Source organism: Engraulis encrasicolus, chromosome 11 (assembly GCF_034702125.1).
Source record: "Engraulis encrasicolus isolate BLACKSEA-1 chromosome 11, IST_EnEncr_1.0, whole genome shotgun sequence".
NCBI classification, from domain to species: domain Eukaryota; kingdom Metazoa; phylum Chordata; class Actinopteri; order Clupeiformes; family Engraulidae; genus Engraulis; species Engraulis encrasicolus.
Window position 1 is genome coordinate 38,503,001 of NC_085867.1, and position 20,144 is coordinate 38,523,144.

General features: G+C 43.8%; 3 protein-coding genes across 4 annotated transcripts in view; 2 read left to right on the forward strand and 1 right to left on the reverse strand.

Annotated features, from left to right (window-relative positions):
* Positions 1 to 2,191: 2,191 nt before the first annotated feature.
* On the reverse strand, positions 2,192 to 5,998 carry LOC134458980 (lysozyme C-1-like). The gene is made up of 4 exons (XM_063211344.1): positions 5,872 to 5,998; positions 5,202 to 5,363; positions 3,698 to 3,776; positions 2,192 to 2,408 (listed from the first exon to the last, which is right to left on the reverse strand). The coding sequence occupies exons 1-4, from the start codon at positions 5,996 to 5,998 to the stop codon at positions 2,342 to 2,344; spliced, it is 435 nt and encodes a 144-aa protein (XP_063067414.1). The 3' UTR covers positions 2,192 to 2,341.
* A 4,228-nt stretch (positions 5,999 to 10,226) lies between these two features.
* Positions 10,227 to 12,118, forward strand: LOC134457746 (mannose-binding protein C-like). Its single transcript, XM_063209720.1, has 4 exons — positions 10,227 to 10,437; positions 10,982 to 11,089; positions 11,193 to 11,255; positions 11,633 to 12,118. The coding sequence occupies exons 1-4, from the start codon at positions 10,227 to 10,229 to the stop codon at positions 12,019 to 12,021; spliced, it is 771 nt and encodes a 256-aa protein (XP_063065790.1). The 3' UTR covers positions 12,022 to 12,118.
* Positions 12,119 to 15,158: 3,040 nt separating this feature from the next.
* Positions 15,159 to 20,144, forward strand: part of LOC134458327 (WD repeat-containing protein 7) — a 278,717-nt gene continuing 273,731 nt past the window's right edge. The window contains exon 1 of one of the 2 annotated variants that reach the window (XM_063210562.1): positions 15,159 to 15,282. The gene's annotated coding sequence lies outside the window, so the exon portion shown is untranslated. Of the gene's footprint in view, positions 15,283 to 20,055; positions 20,083 to 20,144 lie in introns of those variants that run through there. The other variant, XM_063210563.1, reaches the window with a different exon arrangement.

A 20,144-nucleotide genomic window follows, 5' to 3' on the forward strand; every position in this document is an offset into this window, starting at 1 on the left:
GACAAGGAGTTGAACCTCCCCGGTCACTGGAACATCGCCTGGCCCAACCCCCAACAGCGTCTTCACCGTGGATGGCTGAAGTGGAGGCCTAACTTCCGGGTGAATGACATTGTAGCAGCGCAAGGGAAGCACACTCCTCCGTGCCCCGCTGTCCAGGACAGCACAGACGTCCAACTCATACATCATCAAATGGATGCTCATTTCTTGACCGTGGGTTTTGAAATGGAGGACAGTAGGCTCGGAGCCCTCGCGGGAGGCATTTGTGTACTGGCGAGTCGCCCGGTTCGTTTTCCTGGGAGAGGGACAATGTCTCTGAATGTGCCCGATGCCTGAGCAGTTGTGGCAGCGAATCTCCTCCCATTTAGCATTTTTAAATGTTTTACGGGGGGCTGCTTGATGAAAGTCATGGCTAACAGGCCTACTGTTGACCCCTGGAATGGCTGTGAGGATATCAGTCTCCCCGCTTTCCACTCTTTCTCTGACCATAGCGGTGGTACGAGGTTTTCCTTCGGGAAGGACCCGGGCCCCCGAGTGCATAAGGGCGGTGACATGTGACGCTGCTCGTTTAGTGGTTTCATAGCGGTGGGCAATGTCATAGGCTTTAGCTATGGTCTGGGGTCGTTTTTCTAGCAGCTTTTGCACAATCTCTGCGTCCCCTATGGCATGGGTGAAAACTTCAACGCCTATTAGGTCTTGCTCTTCCTCAGTCCTATCACAATATGCCACTGACACTTTGCCATATATATCGTCCCTTAACGAATGGAGGGCTTCGCCAGGCTTGCGAATGCGTTGTCTTAATTCAATAGCTACAGCAGCCGCATGCTCTGATGAGGGGCCATACGCATTCTCAACTTCCTCCACTAGGCGGCGATAGTCCCACTGAGTGGACCGGGGGTTCTTATGCACAATTGCCCCTGCGGCGCCCACTAGACAGAACTTTAACTGGATGGCCTTAGTCTTTTCCGTCCAGTGATTTGCTTTGGCGCAGCTCTCAAAACGGTGTTTGAACTCTGTCCATGGCGTGGTGCCATCATACTGGCCAGGACGGAGGGTGGGGATTCTTTCCCTAGTATCATTGTCACCCTCACTCTCTGAGGAGGATTGGTAGTGCACAGAGCGGGGGCGACGGGCATGTCTACCAGTGTGGCGCTTTTCACATTTTGGGGAAGGTGACATTAATTGTACAGCTGGGCTGTCATCTTTTGCTGAATGTGCATGGTCAGTGTCTTTAGATGCTTTAACATGGGCAGAGTGGGCCAGTGGCTTTGACTGGGGGACATGACAGGAAATGGGAGTGCTATGGACAAAACTCCCTGAATGGGCAGTGGCAAAGGGGTTTGAACTGGGGTATGCAATAGTGGCTGTGAATGGTGTTTCCACCTGCCCATTGTCAGTATGATGCACGTGGGTGCAGGGTTGTTTGCACCGCACGTCAGCCTGAGCCTGCTGTCTCTCTACATCTGCCTTAAATGGATTAGTATCAGATAATTTCAGTGACTGAATTTGAATATAACTCGTTGCACTTGCATTTGGCATTTCTCCTTTGCATGAGAAAGGGTTACTCTGTGTCTTATGAACATTTTCGTTTACATCCATTTTTATTTCGTATTCATCCGCTGCAGTCATTGACATAGTTGAATTGGAGTGGCTAGTCACGTCGCTGCGTTTATGTTTACATTCATTCACGTGTACCTGAGCGGAGGCCGCCATGTTGTCTTCTTCGTGATTTATAAAGTACCGGGAAACGTTTATACAGTCTACAATGCCAACATCTCCGGTTTCCTGAGCTATTTTTCCAGTATGCTCACCAAAGTTGCAGTGTAATAACTGTCCCTTCGTGGTCGCCAGTGTTAACCTTTCCTGATGTTATCCTGACCGTAGTCAGAATGTCAGGGGAATTACTTTTATCTTGTGAAGAAACTCCAGGGCCGAAGAACCGTAGTGTTCTTCGGGGTTAACTCCCTACCGTTATTAGTATAAAAACACAGGGAGGGTAGCTTCATGGGGCTCCTTTTAACCGGTTTATTGCACCAACACAACGCAACACAACCGCTCCGATTGCCGCCCTGACTGCATACAAAAACTTCTCCCTCTCGCTTCGCCTTCCTATTCCTCAAGCCCCGCCCGCGCATGCGCATAATGCCTCCTAAGGCATATCTTACAACACTACAAGACTTTTGACAATCAGTTCATTTCAAAAGGACTTTATTAATTACAGAATCACATCATATGTGACCATTACAGTAGACAAGAGTAGACAAATCCGTAGGCCTATGTATACATACGAAGCTCCAAACATTTTCCCCGTGGTTTAATGAAGTTGCGTGTGTACTTTGCACCATTAGAGCTTGCAGCCGGCGATGTACGAGCTTAGATCCCTGCCCATGCAGTAATTACGCCAGCCGGACCTGAAGGTACGAGAACAGGAGAGAGGGGAGAAATAAGTGGAGTGGTGAGAGTCTGACCCAAATCTTTATTCCACCACACCAGACCTTTGGCCTAACACGGTAACTCACAGACTCTGTTTGGCCCACAGTACAGTCACATGCATCAGGTAAATCTGAACACATTACATAACACTGGTAACAAAAACAAAAACAACTTCGATCTGTGCCTTAGACCTTTGTAATAATAATAATAAATGCATGATCAATAATGAAATGTTTCGGGCCAATAATCAGGTTTTCAGGTCTAATCTGATTCGTTGTGATTCCTTGAGCTTGTAAGATTCTTATTTACGGTGGCAAGCATAGCCTGGTTCCCCAACAGCCTTGGCAAGACCTAATTAATTACAGTGCATTATGTTACACTTGGCTGACTCTTTCATCTAAAGTGACTTACAGTTGTTCAGCTACAGGGTATTGGTTTACAGTTCCCTGGATCAATATGGGTTTACTGTACTGTAGGTGCCTTGCTCAAGGGCACCTCAGCCCTGAATGAGATGTGGGTAGGGCTGGACTGGGACAAACATACAGCCATGGGCATTTTTTGTTTGTTTTAGTCTGGCCCTGCTCAAATGCCACTGTTGTACTATATCCTGATCGGCTCAGTCCACTTTCTTTATTGAAGATGCACAAGTGGGCCATCACCTCTAGATTGTGGGCCAGGCCCCTCACAAAAAAAGAACAGCATCGGCCCCTGAGAACTAGTGGCCCACTGGGAATATGTCCTATATACCAGATTACCAATCTAGCCCTTGGTGTCTGTGGGTACTGGAGAGCACCCACAAATCCTGCGCCTTGGATCAGGGCTGGCCTGAGCCCGAAAGAACAGCCCAGGCATTTTTTTTTACCATAGGCCAACCCATCACACAGACCCCTACTTTTCTATGGTTATGTTATATTATATTGTATTATATTATATTATATTATATTATATTATATTATATATATGATTATATACATGTATATATATTATATTAGCGCAGTCCACTGTCTACATGAGAGATGGACCAATGGGCCACCCCATTAAAATTGTGGGCCGGTCTCTAAGGACAAAACAATCTAAAAACAAACAAACAAACAAATAAACAAACAAGAAACACAAAAGCATTGGCCATTGAGGAATCTCAGCCCACCAGGAAAGCCAGATTACCAGTCCAGCCCTGCCTTCGATCACAAGACCAATCTTTAACTATGCCCCACATAAACATTCAAACATAAATTCAAACGTAACACTATAAGCCATTCATTCTCACCAGGAACGCAGCCAGGTGTAGTCTCTGACCACACGCTTGGCACATACGATGGCTGGCCTGATGTTGTCTGTTAGCAGGACTGGAAAAAAAAGAATAACAGGAAGAATATTATGGATGACACAGAATAAACTTTAAGAATGGAAATGTATCTGCAGGCTGCATAATACCTAGTAAGTGGTTAAAAGACATAGAAAGAAAGTAAGAAAAAATTAAAGAAAGAAAGATAAAAGGAAAGAAGAGAATAATCTAAGTCTGCAAAGACACCATGGCGATTGAAACAGCAATGGCCGGCGTTCTGCTCAAACATGAACCTGCAAGTTAAATCCTTCATGAACAACACGTTATGGAATGTCAATTCAACACTTAATGAGAATGAATTTCAACACTCTTCTCATTGGTCCCACACTCTATCTTCTTGGTCACACACATGCGTGTCTCAGCTGCATTAAATTCCCCCACCTCCACTCACTTTACATTGGGTGATGTCACTTGCGGTCGCCCTGCATTGCGTCTCCGTGGGGCTGCGTTGTGTTGAATGAATGCCATGCCTCCATCGAGGAGTTGAGAAATGTTCAACTTTTGACGGATCAACACAGTGCTCCCTATCGGGCCCTGTGGCATCCACTGTGACCCCACCTCCATCAGACACACCCACCGTCGTGCTGTGACGCACGCATGACGTATGTACGAACCCGCCGTGATGTGAGTGTTGATTTAACACTGCACTGTTTGGATTTTTGGATTACAGTATACTGTGTGGCTGGTGAGTGTTCATATTTACTGTCACTGATAGGTTAAAGATTTGCAGATTTGCAGATCGCAGATATTTTTTTTCCAAATATTTACACCCCAGCTGTGTCCATATGCTTTCACACAGGTGTAGTCATGGAGACAGCTGTGGCATGATGCCAAACTTGGGGTCAAAAGGTCACAAGATTGCCAACATAGTGACCAAGATAAATCATTCTATGTGTCATCAAAGTTGGATTAAGTCCCGTATATTCTAAATGCCTGTGACTTTCTATTTGAACTTTTATTCTGAATCCTCTTTAGTCTCCTAAAGGGGAAGTGTCTCATTCACTCTCCTGGCGGCTCCACCAGTGGAGCGCTTCATTATCGATTAAAAAGAAAACGTCCCTGCCATACTACTACACAAGAGTAGTCCTGGACAAGCTACGGAGTCCTGGACAAGATAGCCAACAAGCTCAGGAAATAGCACAGATGAACAGTGACCAAAAGCAAGAATACATCGATCATAGACATTGACAGCAATGCAAGCAAGCAAGAACACATAGACCACAGATAGACTGTCAATTAAAACAAAGCAGGCAGGCAACAAGCAATTAACAAGAACTCATCAACATATACTGACAGAGATGCAAGCAAGATTATGCAAACCAGAAAAAGACTTTTCTACATTTTCCTACAACATATAACCACCCCTTCCTCCCTCCCTCTCCATCCTTGGTTACTAATATTAATGTAATGTAATGTAGCAGCTGACCTGTGCAGTTGACATGGCAACCGTTCCTTGATAGGGGCGTTTTCCCGTCGTCACACCACCACCTGCTGTTGAGCTGGAAGAGGCCATAATCTGTAGAACCGTCAAAGTTGCCGCTGATGGCCGAAGAGTTATAGTTGGACTCCCACTTGATCAGGCAGATCCCTGGGAACACAGCACAAGGAGATTACTGTATGGCGGGTATGCTGGAATTCTCCACAAGTTGAAATAAAATTCTCTATGTGTTTGAATTCCCTACGAGTTGAAATGGGATATACTGTATGCATGCGGAATCTCTCGGAACAAAATTCCAACAGATGAGATGAGATGAGATGAGACAAATCAATGACTATGATGTGTTGGTCAAATGAGATCAACTGACAGCTAAGGCAAATTAAGATTGCCAGAAAAATGTGAAAAAAACTTCCTGGCCTATCAGAATAGAAAACATTCTGTAGGCTACTGTAAATGTAAATATTCCATGTCAAATTGCAATTGTATGTACAATCACATCTTCATTACCATGTCAATACTGATAATATTTATCATTAGGCCTGCATGATCAATTAGAAATGAGAAGGTAGTATTATTGCAGCCTCGCATTGAGAAAGATACTCTAAAGCAGGCCTCCAGCCTGGTGAATGAACAGGTAGCGGTAGGTAAGCCTACTTACAGTCGGCCAAGGTGGTCCCGCGATATCCGTCCATACCAGCGTCATTGAGAATGGTGGCGAGCTCACACCTCTGATATACCTTAGCACTGGCTGCTGCCACCAGCAGCAGAAACACTAGACCTCGCATGGCTGCTGTGTGTATGTGTGAGCGAGAGTGCTTGCACTGAGCCTGAGTGCCTTGTTAAATCTGCTATTAATACGTTTGGCAGCCTTCAGGAAAGAGAGGATATATGCGGCTTTATTATTATGCTTTCAACTAGGTCAGAACAACTGGCAAGACAACTGCGTTTTGGATGCTTTGTTTGTTATTGTGCATTGTTCTCATTGTTCTAGTTTCAGCGATATGATTTGCGTGCAAGAGAGGTACTGTACATTCCAGTGTGAAAATTAAAAAGCAGATAATTGACAGCTATTGATGTAGCATGCTGTACACATACAGGACAATACTGCATGGCATCCATCATATGGCATCTAGTGTGCAAATATCTGTTCATGGTCAAAGACACCAAACCATTCTGTCTCTTGTGCAAATTGTAAATTAGGGAAATTCTAGCTAAAACCACCAGGGATCATCATGTGGCCTATACTGGCAACCATATCAAATCAGGAAGTTGCGGAGTAATGTCTTCCTATCTGTTTCCGTTTAACTAAATGGGTAATGAAAGCCACTGAAAGAGTACAATAGCAAAAAGGATAAACATCTTTTATTGGAAACTATTGGAAACCCCCACCATCAACCCCCTCCCTGACATCTAATCCGGTTGACTTCAGCGGGACAGGACAGGACAGCACAGGGACATGTGTGGTTTAGCATACAGTACACTTTGCTACCTGGTAAACAAAAAGGCTCCTTTATAGGATAACAATATACATGCGCGCGCATGTGTGTGTGTGTGTGTGTGTGTGTGTGTGTGTGTGTGTGTGTGTGTGTGTGTGTGTGTGTGTGTGTGTGTGTGTGTGTGTTCGCGCTACGTGTGTAGGGGTTAGGACTAGGATTGTTAGACCTGTTCATGGGCCTTATTCATGTGACTTTGCATCCAGTGGCAGAGACAAACATAGTGTACCCGCAAGCCAAGCCGAGCTGACAACAAACATCTAGGCCTACCAGTGTATCAGTCCCATCGTGCCACAGTTAGGCCTAACCCTTTCATAGGGCCTGCAGAGTTTCCATTACGTATACCATTCTATTCTATAATGCCCATGTCTAACGAATTGTTGATACCAAAATGGTAACAACCATGTCTATTGAACTGTTGATAATCCATTGCTGGTATACAAATGGTAATGAACATGTCTATTAAGCTGTTATATGACAATTAAATGTCATAGCTATACCGTTACGATGTAGGCCTAGCATACGCTTTTAAAGAGAGTCGTATCGCTGGTGATCCCATTTGCTCCAAAGAGCTAAGTCAACACGATAATGTTTTAAAAATACGGAACACAGTTGAGATAAGAACAATTTCACTGACCGTCAGGGGTGCATTTCTCGAAACCATAGTTGCTAACTATGTTAGCAGCAGCACAGCGCTGAGGTTACTGTACTGCAGTGTTTCTCAAAGTGGGGCGGAAGCCCCCCTAGGGGGGCGCGGAGGTATTGGAGGGGGGGGGGCGTGAAGTCAGAAGGTTTTTCTTTTTTAATACTTTTCTGCTTTGCCATTAAGTCAACACATTCACTTTACAATCACAATATATGAATTAATTTATTCACTAATATGTACAGAACATCATAGGCCATATACGTGTATATAAGGCTCTAATAAACTTTACGAAGGCCTATTTATTTGTATTTTCGTAACCATTTTGATCGAGGGGGGCACAGACAGACATCCTTCCTCTGAAGGGGGGAATGGCAGGAAAAGTTTGAGAAACACTGCTCTACTGTATGAGAAATAAAGAGGTGGGAGATCTCCACAGTCATGAGATTTGATAATCTCTTGTAGCCAGACAAGGGGGAAAAATGATCCGTGGTGGGCAATGTTTTTCTAGGAAAAAAAAGCTTAAAAAGGGGTTTAGAATGAGGACTAGCTTGTCTGCCAAGTAATACCAAGTCCTTCAACAGACTTGTGTCCTGCCAAGGAAGGATTAAACAGGGATATCCAGTTTCCAAAGTAAAGGATTGCAGTAGCAGTCTCCTTAATCTCAATATACATATGTGACTTCTTAATGAGGTAGAGGTCCCATATGCATCACAGAACAACAATAGCAAAAGGCTCAAATCAAATGTGCAGTGAATTAAACACAGTGGCAATGACACAGGCTTTGGTCACGCTGAAACTGTCATACAGCTTTTTTATTAATAAGGTTGTGATTGTTTTTCCGCACACCTCAACTGGGTAGTGCATTGAAGATACTGATAAACTTTGAAGACACTGATAAATACTGAAATATTTGTTTTAACCATTAGTTGTCGGATGGAAGAGCGTGACACAGATTCACCTCTTTATTTTTGGTGTTTTCTTCATGAGATTTTTTAAAACCAGTCACCCAGAGTTAATGCTCGCACAGCTGACATCAGCATAGAGGTAGCCAACATGTGATAGACCTACCTAAATCGTTCAAATGACTAACAGCAATTTTTGGTGGCTCTTTTATTTTACAGGAGCATTGGCAACCCATGAAATGGCAAAAAAAAACACACGCACACTAAAAGTGTTTTTTTTTATGACACAGCGTAAATAACAGGAAGCATCTGGATCCTGTATCAACATTTTAATAAACTGAGAGTTGTTTTTGTTTTAATGTGGGGTTACGTATTCTTACCGTAATTCTCATTCCGGGTGTTCGGTGAAATTGGTAACACTGGTGAAATTGGGGAAAGTCTGACCAGGAACTTCAACTGGCAAAAGAGGTAGTTGGTTTGTTTGGACAGAACATGGTTTTGAAATCAGTCAGGACTTGACCTCATGAAGAGATCATATAAATCTTTACTAGTTTTCTGCACAGTTGCTGCACTGTGAATTGTGTTCATTAATTTCCATATAAAATAAGTGCAACAGTCAGATTTAACTATACTGTACAACCAGGCCTATGTTTCAAAAAATGATTAAATCCAAACCAAGGTTCCAAGTGACTGTCTGATCAGTGCTACAGACTTGCACAGGGGTATGCGATGAAACAGACTGAACTAGGTGATTGGCTCATTTTTTTGTCACAATGTAGGCTACTGTGGTGTGGTCCATGTTGACATTATCATCTAGAAATGTTGGGTGATTAAAAATGTGATAAAAACGTGATAATAATGTGTGATATCAATGCCCCGGTACAGCCTCAAGGGCAGTCAGGCAGCCGGAAGTTCCAAATTCCCCATCAACGCCCCCCCCAGCACCTGCCCTCCAAAATAAAATATAAAGAAGAAGAAAAGAAGAACCTGATCCACCTTTTCACTTTCAATTTTAATGGATGTTGAATGAATAGATAGAATGAATCTATCTGATCTACACACACACACACACACACACACACACACACACACACACACACACACACACACACACACACACACACACACACACACGTTGTATATGTATGCACCAACTACAGATGGACACGCATGAGCACTAGAGGCTTTAGGCTAAAAGAATAAAAAGGGGCCATCATAGACAGATCAGATTCTGATTCTTTTGATCTCAGAAGCATTCGGGACTAGCCTGGCTCTCATGCAGACCTTTCGTGCATCTTCATTAAACTTCGTGCACCAGGTCAATTCGGGACAGGATTTCTGCTGAAATACAGTACCTGAAGGAAATTCTCTCACTCACTGGTTCATCATCAGGACAGTCTCAGTAGCTGAAGTTAGACTGTTTGCTGCTTTGAATCTGACGACAATTCAGAACGATAAGTAAGTTTACTAGACCAAAAAAAAAGTCCATCTCTGAGCTAAACGTTTTTTTTTTCTTTTCTTTTCTTTTTTTTACCTTGCAAGTCACTCACCTGCTTTTACTGCTCTGAACGATGATTCTTTCATAGAATAAAATGTCTTTAAGTTTGCGAAAGGAGCCTTATATGATTTAAGTTCAATGTTTGGAAATTTCAACATTTCTTTGTCTTGGTATGCAGTCAAAGGACCACAAACAAAAAGAGCTGCCACACAGGATAAATTAAAACACTTCATATTTGCTCTCCTTTTTGTCTATTAATTCGTAAGGGTCAAACAGATATGAGGTGTGTTCTTTGTGTTTCTTATCTGTGGTGTCAGGTCAAGTCTTTGATTTATTTGGTTCCAGTTCAGATTATAGCGAATAACATAAATTATTCGTGTTAAAAAATAACAGGCATTGTCTTATTCAGGTCATGATGTCAGTAGTGGGCATAAATACGAGTTCAGGTCTGCTGTTGGCCAAGTGTCTTAGGAGATGGCAGTCATCGTTTGGTCCATGCTGTACCTCACTGTTCTTCTGTTCTCCCTGGGAAATGCGGCACTAACTGACTCCCCACCTGGCGACTCGTGCTCAGCTGGCGTAACTGGCAGCCCTGGGCACAACGGACAGCCTGGCAGAGATGGCAGAGACGGCAAAGATGGGCGAGACGGAGCCACAGGACCTAAAGGGGACAGAGGAGAACCAGGTAAGGCTTTGAGTGGAAGTGTGTGTGTGTGTGTGTGTGTGTGTGTGTGTGTGTGTGTGTGTGTGTGTGTGTGTGTGTGTGTGTGTGTGTGTGTGTGTGTGTTTGTGTGTGTGTGCAGCATTGCAAGAAAACATTGTTAAAAGTATTGTGTTGTAAATGGGGGAAAGAAGAGCCAAATAACCATGGAAATGGGGAAGACTGTGGCCTGATCTTTCAAAACTCAGGAGGGTGGAATGATCGTGGCTGTGGTGGTAGTTTTCACATAGTATGCGAGATAAGCAAATGAAGGACAAGAAGGCTCAGCTGATGAAACAGGCCTATGACATCAGCCAAAAAACCCTTCCTATCACAACTCTCGTTACGTTATGTGTGTGTGTGTTTGTGCGCGTGTGCATGTGCAGCATTGCAAGAAGACATTGTTAAAAGCATTGTGTTATCTATATGAAATCACATGTAGGCCTATAAATCACATGTTGGCCTATAAATCACTGATTTCCCATTCAGGTGTGTAATTGTCATGTGGTTCACTCACCTTCACCTGCAGGTGACCCAGTGCCTGGCCCACCAGGTAAAATGGGTCCCGCTGGCCCACCAGGTCCCAGAGGAGAAAGGGGGGACATGGGAGTACCAGGTAGCCTATTAGCTTACAACGGTATCCTACATGTATGTGTGAATCTGCTACTGATAAGAAATAGGCCCCTACATGGGTATCTAATCTTAATTCTGTAGGTCAATTTAAATGGTTACACGTCAAGTTTTTTTTCTTGCAGAGCATGATATGGACAACATGATGTTGAGGATTTCTCTTGTGGAAAAGGGTAAGACATAGGCTACATGAAATGCTGTTTACCTTTCCCTTCATTTAAAAATCGTATGCGAAACATTCTCCCCATCTTGACAGGGCGGAAATGTGGACAATATGATTCGCAAAGATGTTGTGAGTTTATCATGTCACCTGTGGAAAAACAAGAGATATGAGACCATGCATGCTTCTGTTTAGAAACCAATGATTGTGGAGTGACCAATGATTTGTGCTACAAGTAAGCTGAAATATTTAAAACCAAGATAGGAGCACTTGAAACTGACAGTGCTGGTAAATATTCATTATAAAAGGGAGGTTTATGAATGGGATATTACAAGTTTTCATAGCGACTGCCTAAAAATGTTTAATCCTATGAATGTTCTTCTTCCACAGCTGCAAGTTTCCGCATCTTCAGAAAGGTGGGAGGCAAGTATTACGCCACAGAGGGCCTGCAAAGCTCATTTGATACGGGTCTGAAATTCTGCAGAGATGCTGGAGGTGATCTTGTGTTGCCCCAAAATGAAAAGGAGAATGACGTTCTTGCGAGTATGTTGGCACAAGTAGGGGGAAGTCATGGATGGCTCGGGACAACGGACAGAAAGACTGAAGGGACTTTTCTGGACACGAAGGGGAATCCTCTGAACTTCACAAAATGGGGGGAAGGAGAGCCAAATAACCATGGAAATGGGGAAGACTGTGGCCTGATCTTTCAAAACTCAGGAGGGTGGAATGATGGTGGCTGTGATAGTAATTTTCACATAGTATGCGAGTTAAATAACTGAAGGACAAGAAGGCTCAGCTGATGAAACAGGCCTATAACACCAGCCAAAAAATCCTTCCTATCACGACTGTCTGAGAATTTGATTTAGCTTTGTAAATGTTTTTTTTGTTTTTAAAAAAATATATATTTCTGTGAAAAGTTTGGCGTGCAACAGCCTTCCTCATCATTAAAACCTTTGAATTTTTTTCACTGATTTGATCTTGCACTTTGGGTCACCAGGACCTTGTGTCCACAGGTGTACTGTGATATCCATCTTTGTTCATCGTTTTTACTACCAACACTGTGAAGAAATTCATGGGCTTGTCATCGGTTCTTTTGTACGTGATAATAAATTGTTACAAGTGAGTCATTTTTTCAGTCACACTTCATTATACTGAATAATAGCCATAATATACAAGAATAAGACACATGGTAACCATAGGCGTGCACACTGCACAGATAGGGACAAGGTGGTGCTAAAGCATCTGCCTCTTTGCCCTTCTGGACAAAAAAAGCCCTTTTCAAAAGTTGCTTGGAACTTTTTTGTCACAATGTTCTGTGGTCTATTTTGACATATTCATCTACAAATGCTTGTCTATGAAAAACACGTGATAATAATGCTCTGATATATTATATAGAGATTGCCAACATTACTTTTTTGCCCTCACCAAATTTACTGTAGTTTGTAGTTTCTTTGTTTACACAACTTGGAGTGGCGGACCCAGGCTACTATATGACAGATACTAGAATTTGATTTTCCATGGTCAGAGCGACAGGCGTTGCCGCCCCATTTGGTCATGTGTCTTGGCAACCTCTATGCTGGATCTAAAATGGTGCATGTGCACTTCAGTGTTCATGTTTTAGTGCGAATGGTGTATTAATTACGCACTAAAACATAATACCCAAATTGCACAAGTGCACCATCTGAGACACAGAACTAGGCTAGAAAGGCAGCCGGAAGTTCCTGCTCTCCAAAATATTTGTGCATGCCACTGATAGGCCCTACTTAACCTATGGCCCATAAGGCGTACAAGTGCAATATAAGCAAACCACAAGTGCACAGAGTCAGCTTAATTCTGCACAAAGGTGATGCACAAGAATTACACATCTTGTAGAACATTTATGAATGTAAATCCCCATCAACCATCACCAACTTCATCCCAAATTGACAGTATCTCATGCGTTCTACAGAAATTCCACAGGGTGGCAGCAGCAGCCTGGCTAAAATCATTGCTGACACGACACACACACTAGGTGCGATCGAGATGTGTTAACGCATGCATGCGCATTTAGACAGCAATGCACCCTGGATGGAAAATGCTGCATGACGGTTAGATTTCCTGTCAAACTTCGAAATTTCGTCGACGTTGCGTTGACGAGGTGACATGTCACATGGTGTAAAACTATCGCGGGATGAATGCGGCTGCAGTCAGATCTTGCAACCTCTGCAGTTGCTTATCCCCTTCAACGCTCGTCGGCGCTCGTCGGCGGACTGCCTCCGAGGTCACGCGCCCATGAACTGGTTGGTCAACAACTCACTCACGTGTGTATATGGGTCTTGTCTCACACCTCTACACAAGTTTGCGCAGGTCCCCACTTCAGCTCCTCCTCACTGCCTGTCCCCCCACTCCTCACACGTGGTGTGTTAGTAGAGCAAACCGGTGCGAGCTCATCGTCTCGTTCATATTTGTGGCCGACTTTAAATGCGCTGTATTTAATAACACCCACATCGTGACAACAAGTTCTCGCTGACGTCCGTTGCGCAACGTCGACGCTCGCAATGAAGTCGTATGGGCTTAGTAGGTGCGATCGAGATGTGTTAACGCATGCATGCGCATTTAGACAGCAATGCACCCTGGATGGAAAATGCTGCATGGCGGTTAGATTTCCTGTCAAACTTCGAAATTTCGTCGACGTTGCGTTGACGAGGTGACATGTCACATGGTGTAAAACTATCGCGGGATGAATGCGGCTGCAGTCAGATCTTGCAACCTCTGCAGTTGCTTATCCCCTTCAACGCTCGTCGGCGGACTGCCTCCGAGGTCACGCGCCCATGAACTGGTTGGTCAACAACTCACTCACGTGTGTATATGGGTCTTGTCTCACACCTCTACACAAGTTTGCGCAGGTCCCCACTTCAGCTCCTCCTCACTGCCTGTCCCCCCACTCCTCACACGTGGTGTGTTAGTAGAGCAAACCGGTGCGAGCTCATCGTCTCGTTCATATTTGTGGCCGACTGCAAATGCGCTGTATTTAATAACACCCACATCGTGACAACAAGTTCTCGCTGACGTGCCTTGCGCAACGTCGACGCTCGCAACAAAGTCGTATGCGCTTAGTGTCATTTGCCCAGAGGACTGATGCCTGAATTTCTGCACATTTAAAAAAAAATATTCAAAGGAGCCTTACAGACCTGTCATATTTTCATAATCTCTGTGTGCCACAAATCGCTAAGAATATGAACCAACTAGGCCTATGGACCTAGCCTGGCTCTCGCGCAGACCCTTAGTGCTTCGTGCATCTTCGTTACACTTCGTGAATATCCATCTGCATGAAAACGTATGGCCTGAGTATGGCAATATCTTACTGGGCCTTTTCGTTTCAACAGGCTAGGCTACTAACTGAGTTCTTGGATATTTTTTTGCCAAGGAGCGTAATGTATGTGTAGTTTTACATAATTTATCCTTACAGTGGCTTCAGGCTGAGTTCAGCCAAACTCGTCCACGGGAGTCCAGCTGTCACGCCCACGTAAGGGACACGTCGTTGGATCACTGCAGAGCCATCTAATAACAGAGTTGCGCAAACCGGGGACCAGGAAGTCGGTTGGTGATGTGATTTGCGTAGATTAAAATGTAAACTTCTGTTCTTTGGAAACTAACACAGAACCATCACATACCAAACAAATATTAAGTACAAACAAATTACATTACCTTTACCACATTTTCTGTGTTCTACGGCCACCTCCTGGAACTAAGTAACTTCTAATAGAACTAAAGTCAATGGGGATTTCCATGTTAAAGCTCCGTGAGGCTCCATAAGAGCCGCCATTGCTGTGGAAAGATTGGTCCATAGAGGTCTATGGGAGTGGCGTAACTCTGATAATAGATGGCTCTGGATCACTGCCTGCAACGTCACCACGTTCTGGCGTCCCATGATCAGCTGACCGTGGAAGCTGCAGAGGGCAATTAACATAAGAAAATACAGTTCTGACGGCTTTCTTGCTATCGGCATTTTCTTAAAACACTCTTTCGTCAAGGACATGTTCAATTAGAGGTAGTCGCTGGTGAGTAACACATATATTTGCATCGGCGTGAATGACTAAATGTGCAACCCGGAAGCTGCGACATTGCATTATTATAAGGTAGCCAAGGCAAGAGCAAACAGCTAGGTGCGCGCAGCTAACTGTACGGCTGTCAAAATGAAGCGTCCAGTCGTTATTTAGCTGGTGCGTTTGTGTCTCATGCATCTTATTTTTTCACCAGTTTAACCACGAAATCGCCCAGGCCTATACATGTCATATCCCAGACAATGATGAAAACAATACGACTGATGTGGAAGCTTTACAGCTGGTACTGTGTGGCTAGTAGTAGGCAGGTGCAAAGAGCCGCTTTCATGTTCCAGGGAGCATACAAACATCCTGCTTAGTGTAGATGCCCATTATCCGTTTAGAGAACGCAAACGAGTGAAAGGGGGTGACCATGAAAGACACACTGATAACATTTTGTGAATACGTGACAGTTCCATGACAGTGCTGCTGGTGGTAATCTTGTCAGTGTTTAGCTAACGCTAGCTCAATACACTGAGCATCTAACATTACCTCACTGTACGACTGACAGTCTTAGGTAGACACACATGATACCTTGCCAAGGAAACCGTGACAACGGGACGTTATGTATGAGCAAGTGTGTTTCTTGTAAATCTCGACTGACACATGGCGTGAGTACGTGGAGGGTTTGGTGTCAGCGTGCTGCGTGACTGACAGAAATCAACCTGTGCCTATGACTTCTGTTGTGTGTGTAAGTGCATCACTTTGCTGTGTAATGAACGTCAGGTCATTAGTCTGCCGTTTGGACAGAAAACAAACGGGAATTGCATTGCATTGTGTAATAGCAAGCAATGAATTATACGAATCGCCTGATAAGAATTTAGCAGACTATGCAGGCTTGCAGTGTTGTCATCCTCATTCATCAAGGTTTCATCCCTGGTCAGACCAATGACACCAGCAGCACGTCGGTGTGTGTTTGGATAATTTTGTCAAGTCATTGCCTATGGACGGTAGGCCTATTCCACATAGACCCCATATATGTCAAATCCAGCTAGTGACAAACCCTTAGATGATGGAGTGACCATCACTAGGGTTGTGGGTGTGCTCTGACTGTCAGCATGCCAAGCAGTCTGGCTCTTTGCCTAGCGGTCAGACCCTCAGTTTGGCACCCCAGAAGGTGTGGTTTCGAGTATCGATAGGGCAACAGCTCTCCTTTGCTACAGTGGGGTGGCTTGCCGTGAGGCTACTGGAGGTACTTACCTTGTTGGCTGTGGTAGCCACCAAGGACCCCATGGACAACCCTGGGGCGAGGGACTCATGGGTAGGGTGGCCAGACGTCCTCCTTTAGGGAGGACAGTCCTCCTTTTCAGTGCCATGTCCGGTGTAAGGCACAGCATTAAGCCAGACAAAAATGCATTAAAATGCATGAAATTGCATCTAAAAAACACGAATTTTCTTGGGGGAGGACCCCCAACCCCCCCGTCCTTATATATGTCCTCCTTCTTCCTGTCGAGGACATGGTCACCCTACTCATGGGACAGCATGGATTGTAGTGGGGCATCCTGTAATGCTAGCAGTAATGATAAGTGGTATGTGAGGGACGCACACCAAGCATCTTTTGAAGGGGAAGAATGGGTGATGGAATGACCATCATTATTCAGATTGTGGATGTGCTCTGACTGTCATGCCAACATGACTGTTTCTCTGTCGTGGTGGTGCTCAGAGCCCCAGTTTTGCACCCAAGAAGGTCTGGGTTTGTGAGCTGGCAGGGCCACACTACTCCACTTTGCTGAGCTACACCCTGTCATGTAGCCCACTCGTTTTGGCTGTGTACCTAGCACAATGACCAGTAGCCTAAGTCAAACAATTTGTTGCTTTGTGTGCCTGGTTCTCATTATTTAAAGATGTGGCAGTGTTTTATCTTATTAAGCTGCTGTTAACATCTGTTTAGGCTGTCAAGGCTCCCTTACCTTTTCAAGCAGTTATGTACGCACTGCAGTTATCTTAGGTCATAATTAAAAGGTAAAGTATGTAGGATTGTGGCCAGAGTAGGCATTGCAACTATGCAGCCTATTACAGCTATGTTGCCTATTCCTAAGTTGATCTTTTCATGAATAATTACTTAACAAACTAATATAATAGTAATTTTATAGCTAAAGAAGTCTACTCCTGGAAATTAAAAAGGGCAGCCCTTAAGAAGATCCACATTTTCTGTATGAAATGCGTAATTTTCCCAGTCCTACTGAATATTTTGAAATTGGTGGTGGTGGAGAATATCCATGAAAAATATTACATGAAGTATGTGTGAAGTCAATTCTGGATTACTACTGAAGAAGTTGCCCTAATATATTGTTTACCTTACCAAAGCACTCTGGCTATTTGAATATGCAATAGCTTGCTTTGCAAACAAGATACTGGCAGTGCTGCATAGGTGTTGAAGTAATGTGTTCCTCTTCAGTGTGGATATCACTAGGGCTGTCCCGACTATTCGACGTAATCGATTACGTCGAATAAGTCGGCGTGTTCAACATACCGTCGTTTACGTGATTTGCGCAAAAAAATAAAATAAATAAGTGACTTGCGCGAGCCGCGAGGTAGACGTGCTAAACAGAAGCGAAGAAAATGGCAGAGGCTGAAAGCTTGAGGGTTTCAGTATCAGACGAATATGAAGGTGCAGTGGCACCACTAATCAGCCCAATGAAAAAAAGTGATTTGTGCGAGCCGCGAGGTAGCCTACGTGCTGAAAACAGAAGTGGAGAAAATGACAGGGGCTGCACGTCCGAGAGTGTCAGTGTCAAACAAAGATGAAGGTTACAGTGGCACCACTTAAGTTATCAGCCCAATAAACGGACAAAGACATCTAAAGTGTGGCGATATTTTAAAGACAAGGCACAAGACCTGGTTGTGTTTCTGTAGGAGACTATATTTATTGAGGAAGTGAACGTTTTTCAGATCGAGACGCGCGGTATATTTCACACTGTTTTATACTGTCGCTATGCTGGCGGCGTGCATAGCAACGACAGGGAGATAAAGCAATGATTCGTAATGTGCCTGTTATAGACGCAATATTCAACACCTTTAGGGTGACAGTGGTCGGGGTGTTTGTAGAAGAGCTTGTATACAAAGTTAAAAAGTAAATGAAGACAACAGAAGTGTGCATATTCCGGCCAACAGCGTGAGATGTGGAGGAGTGAGAGGAATGCATGCCTGATTCAGAAAGGTCTCTTCCCTTCTCCACGGACGGTGCACGAAGTTCACCTCGCACTATTCAATATTGTTTGTGCCGACTGCAGGTCTAAATAAATAGTAATATTATTCTAATAATATAATAAGTCATAATTATGTCGTGCTGCAATTACTAACGGTGTCTATATTAGCGACAGAAAGGGGATAGGATAGCGCGTTATTAGGGACCAGCTGGGTTTTGGTGCGTCAACAGAATGACATGGACAGAGTAGCCTAGTTCTTTCCTCAAGGCTACTCATAAAATCTCTGGTAGCCTTTATAACCTATAGTGGCCCATATTTGTTTCCACTTTCCTAATACTGTATAACTTGGGCCTCTTTATACATCAGTAAATGTAGGCTAATAAGCTTACTTGATTTGAACTGAAACAAATAGATATTATATTAGGCCCGGTATGTATTATAGTCTATGACTAGGCCTAATTTATACAATGTCCCCTTTTTTTTTTCTTTTTAAAGAAATCATTGTCCTAATAGGCCCTAGGTGCACTCTGTTTTAAGGTCAAATTAAGTGGCATATCACAGTTTTTCCCTTCCAAAAAAAAAATAAAAAATAATCGCGACTATTCGAAAAAAATAGTTGATAGAATAATCGGGAGGAAAATAATCTTTAGGGACAGCCCTAGATATCACTAGTGGCATACTCTATGCATATTGCTTGGTCATTGAAAGGTTTTAGTCTTTTCAATTGTTCAATTGCTTCAATAGTTCTGTCATATGACATACCTGTGCAGGTCAGCGCCTGAGTGACTTGGTCATGTGACCACAACAAGCCATACTTGTGCAATTCAAAGATTGTCATTGTTTTTTTTTTCTAGTTTTTTTTTTTTAACTTACCCCGAAGAAGGCCATAACTTATTGGCCAAAGTAGACATGATTTTAAGTCTTAGCCCCAATGTAAGTTTAAATAAAGGCTTTTAGTAGTAACTATCCTCTTGAGTGCCTTCAAACTGTCTCTTCTTTGAAAATGCAATGAATTGCCTTTGAAAGTAGCACAGCCAGGCAATGGCAATAGTTGGCAATGCCCTGCCCTGCCCTGCCAAGGCACCATCTTTGGCCAGTGCTACACTGGGACCAAAAAAGGGTCGGGCATTTTTGTGCAATACCCCCTAAATTGTGGGTCAGTCTTTACGAAAATACAACAAGCGAAACTCTACAGTATCGGCCCCTGAGGACTGCCTACCCACAAGGAAATGCCCTGTAGCTTCATCCAAATTACCAGTCCAGCCTCATCTTTGGAAAAAGACACTTCAAAGTCCCCAGCACTCAAACTCTTCTGCCCCTGTCTGTAGGAGTGTTTGTGATTGAGTGTGCTGAAAATATGATCAATACTAGATGGGACTGCCTCTCTGCTTTTCGACACTGTGTTCACAGCCTCCATACAGATCGGACGTGTGGGAGTGTGAGCGTGCAGCTCTCTCTCTTTCTCTGTTATATTTTTATTATTATTTTGTCGGATTTTGGTCCAAACTCTTTTTGTCACCATGAAGATCACACAACTTGTGAAACTCAAGGTTATGTTCCGAAGGAAGTTCTATGGGAAAAGGCCCAAGGAGGAGGAAGAGGTGGTCAGGTAGGATGTATGGGAGTATTGTGGTCACAAGTAGAAACGCACAGCAGCAATGTGTTCTTCTG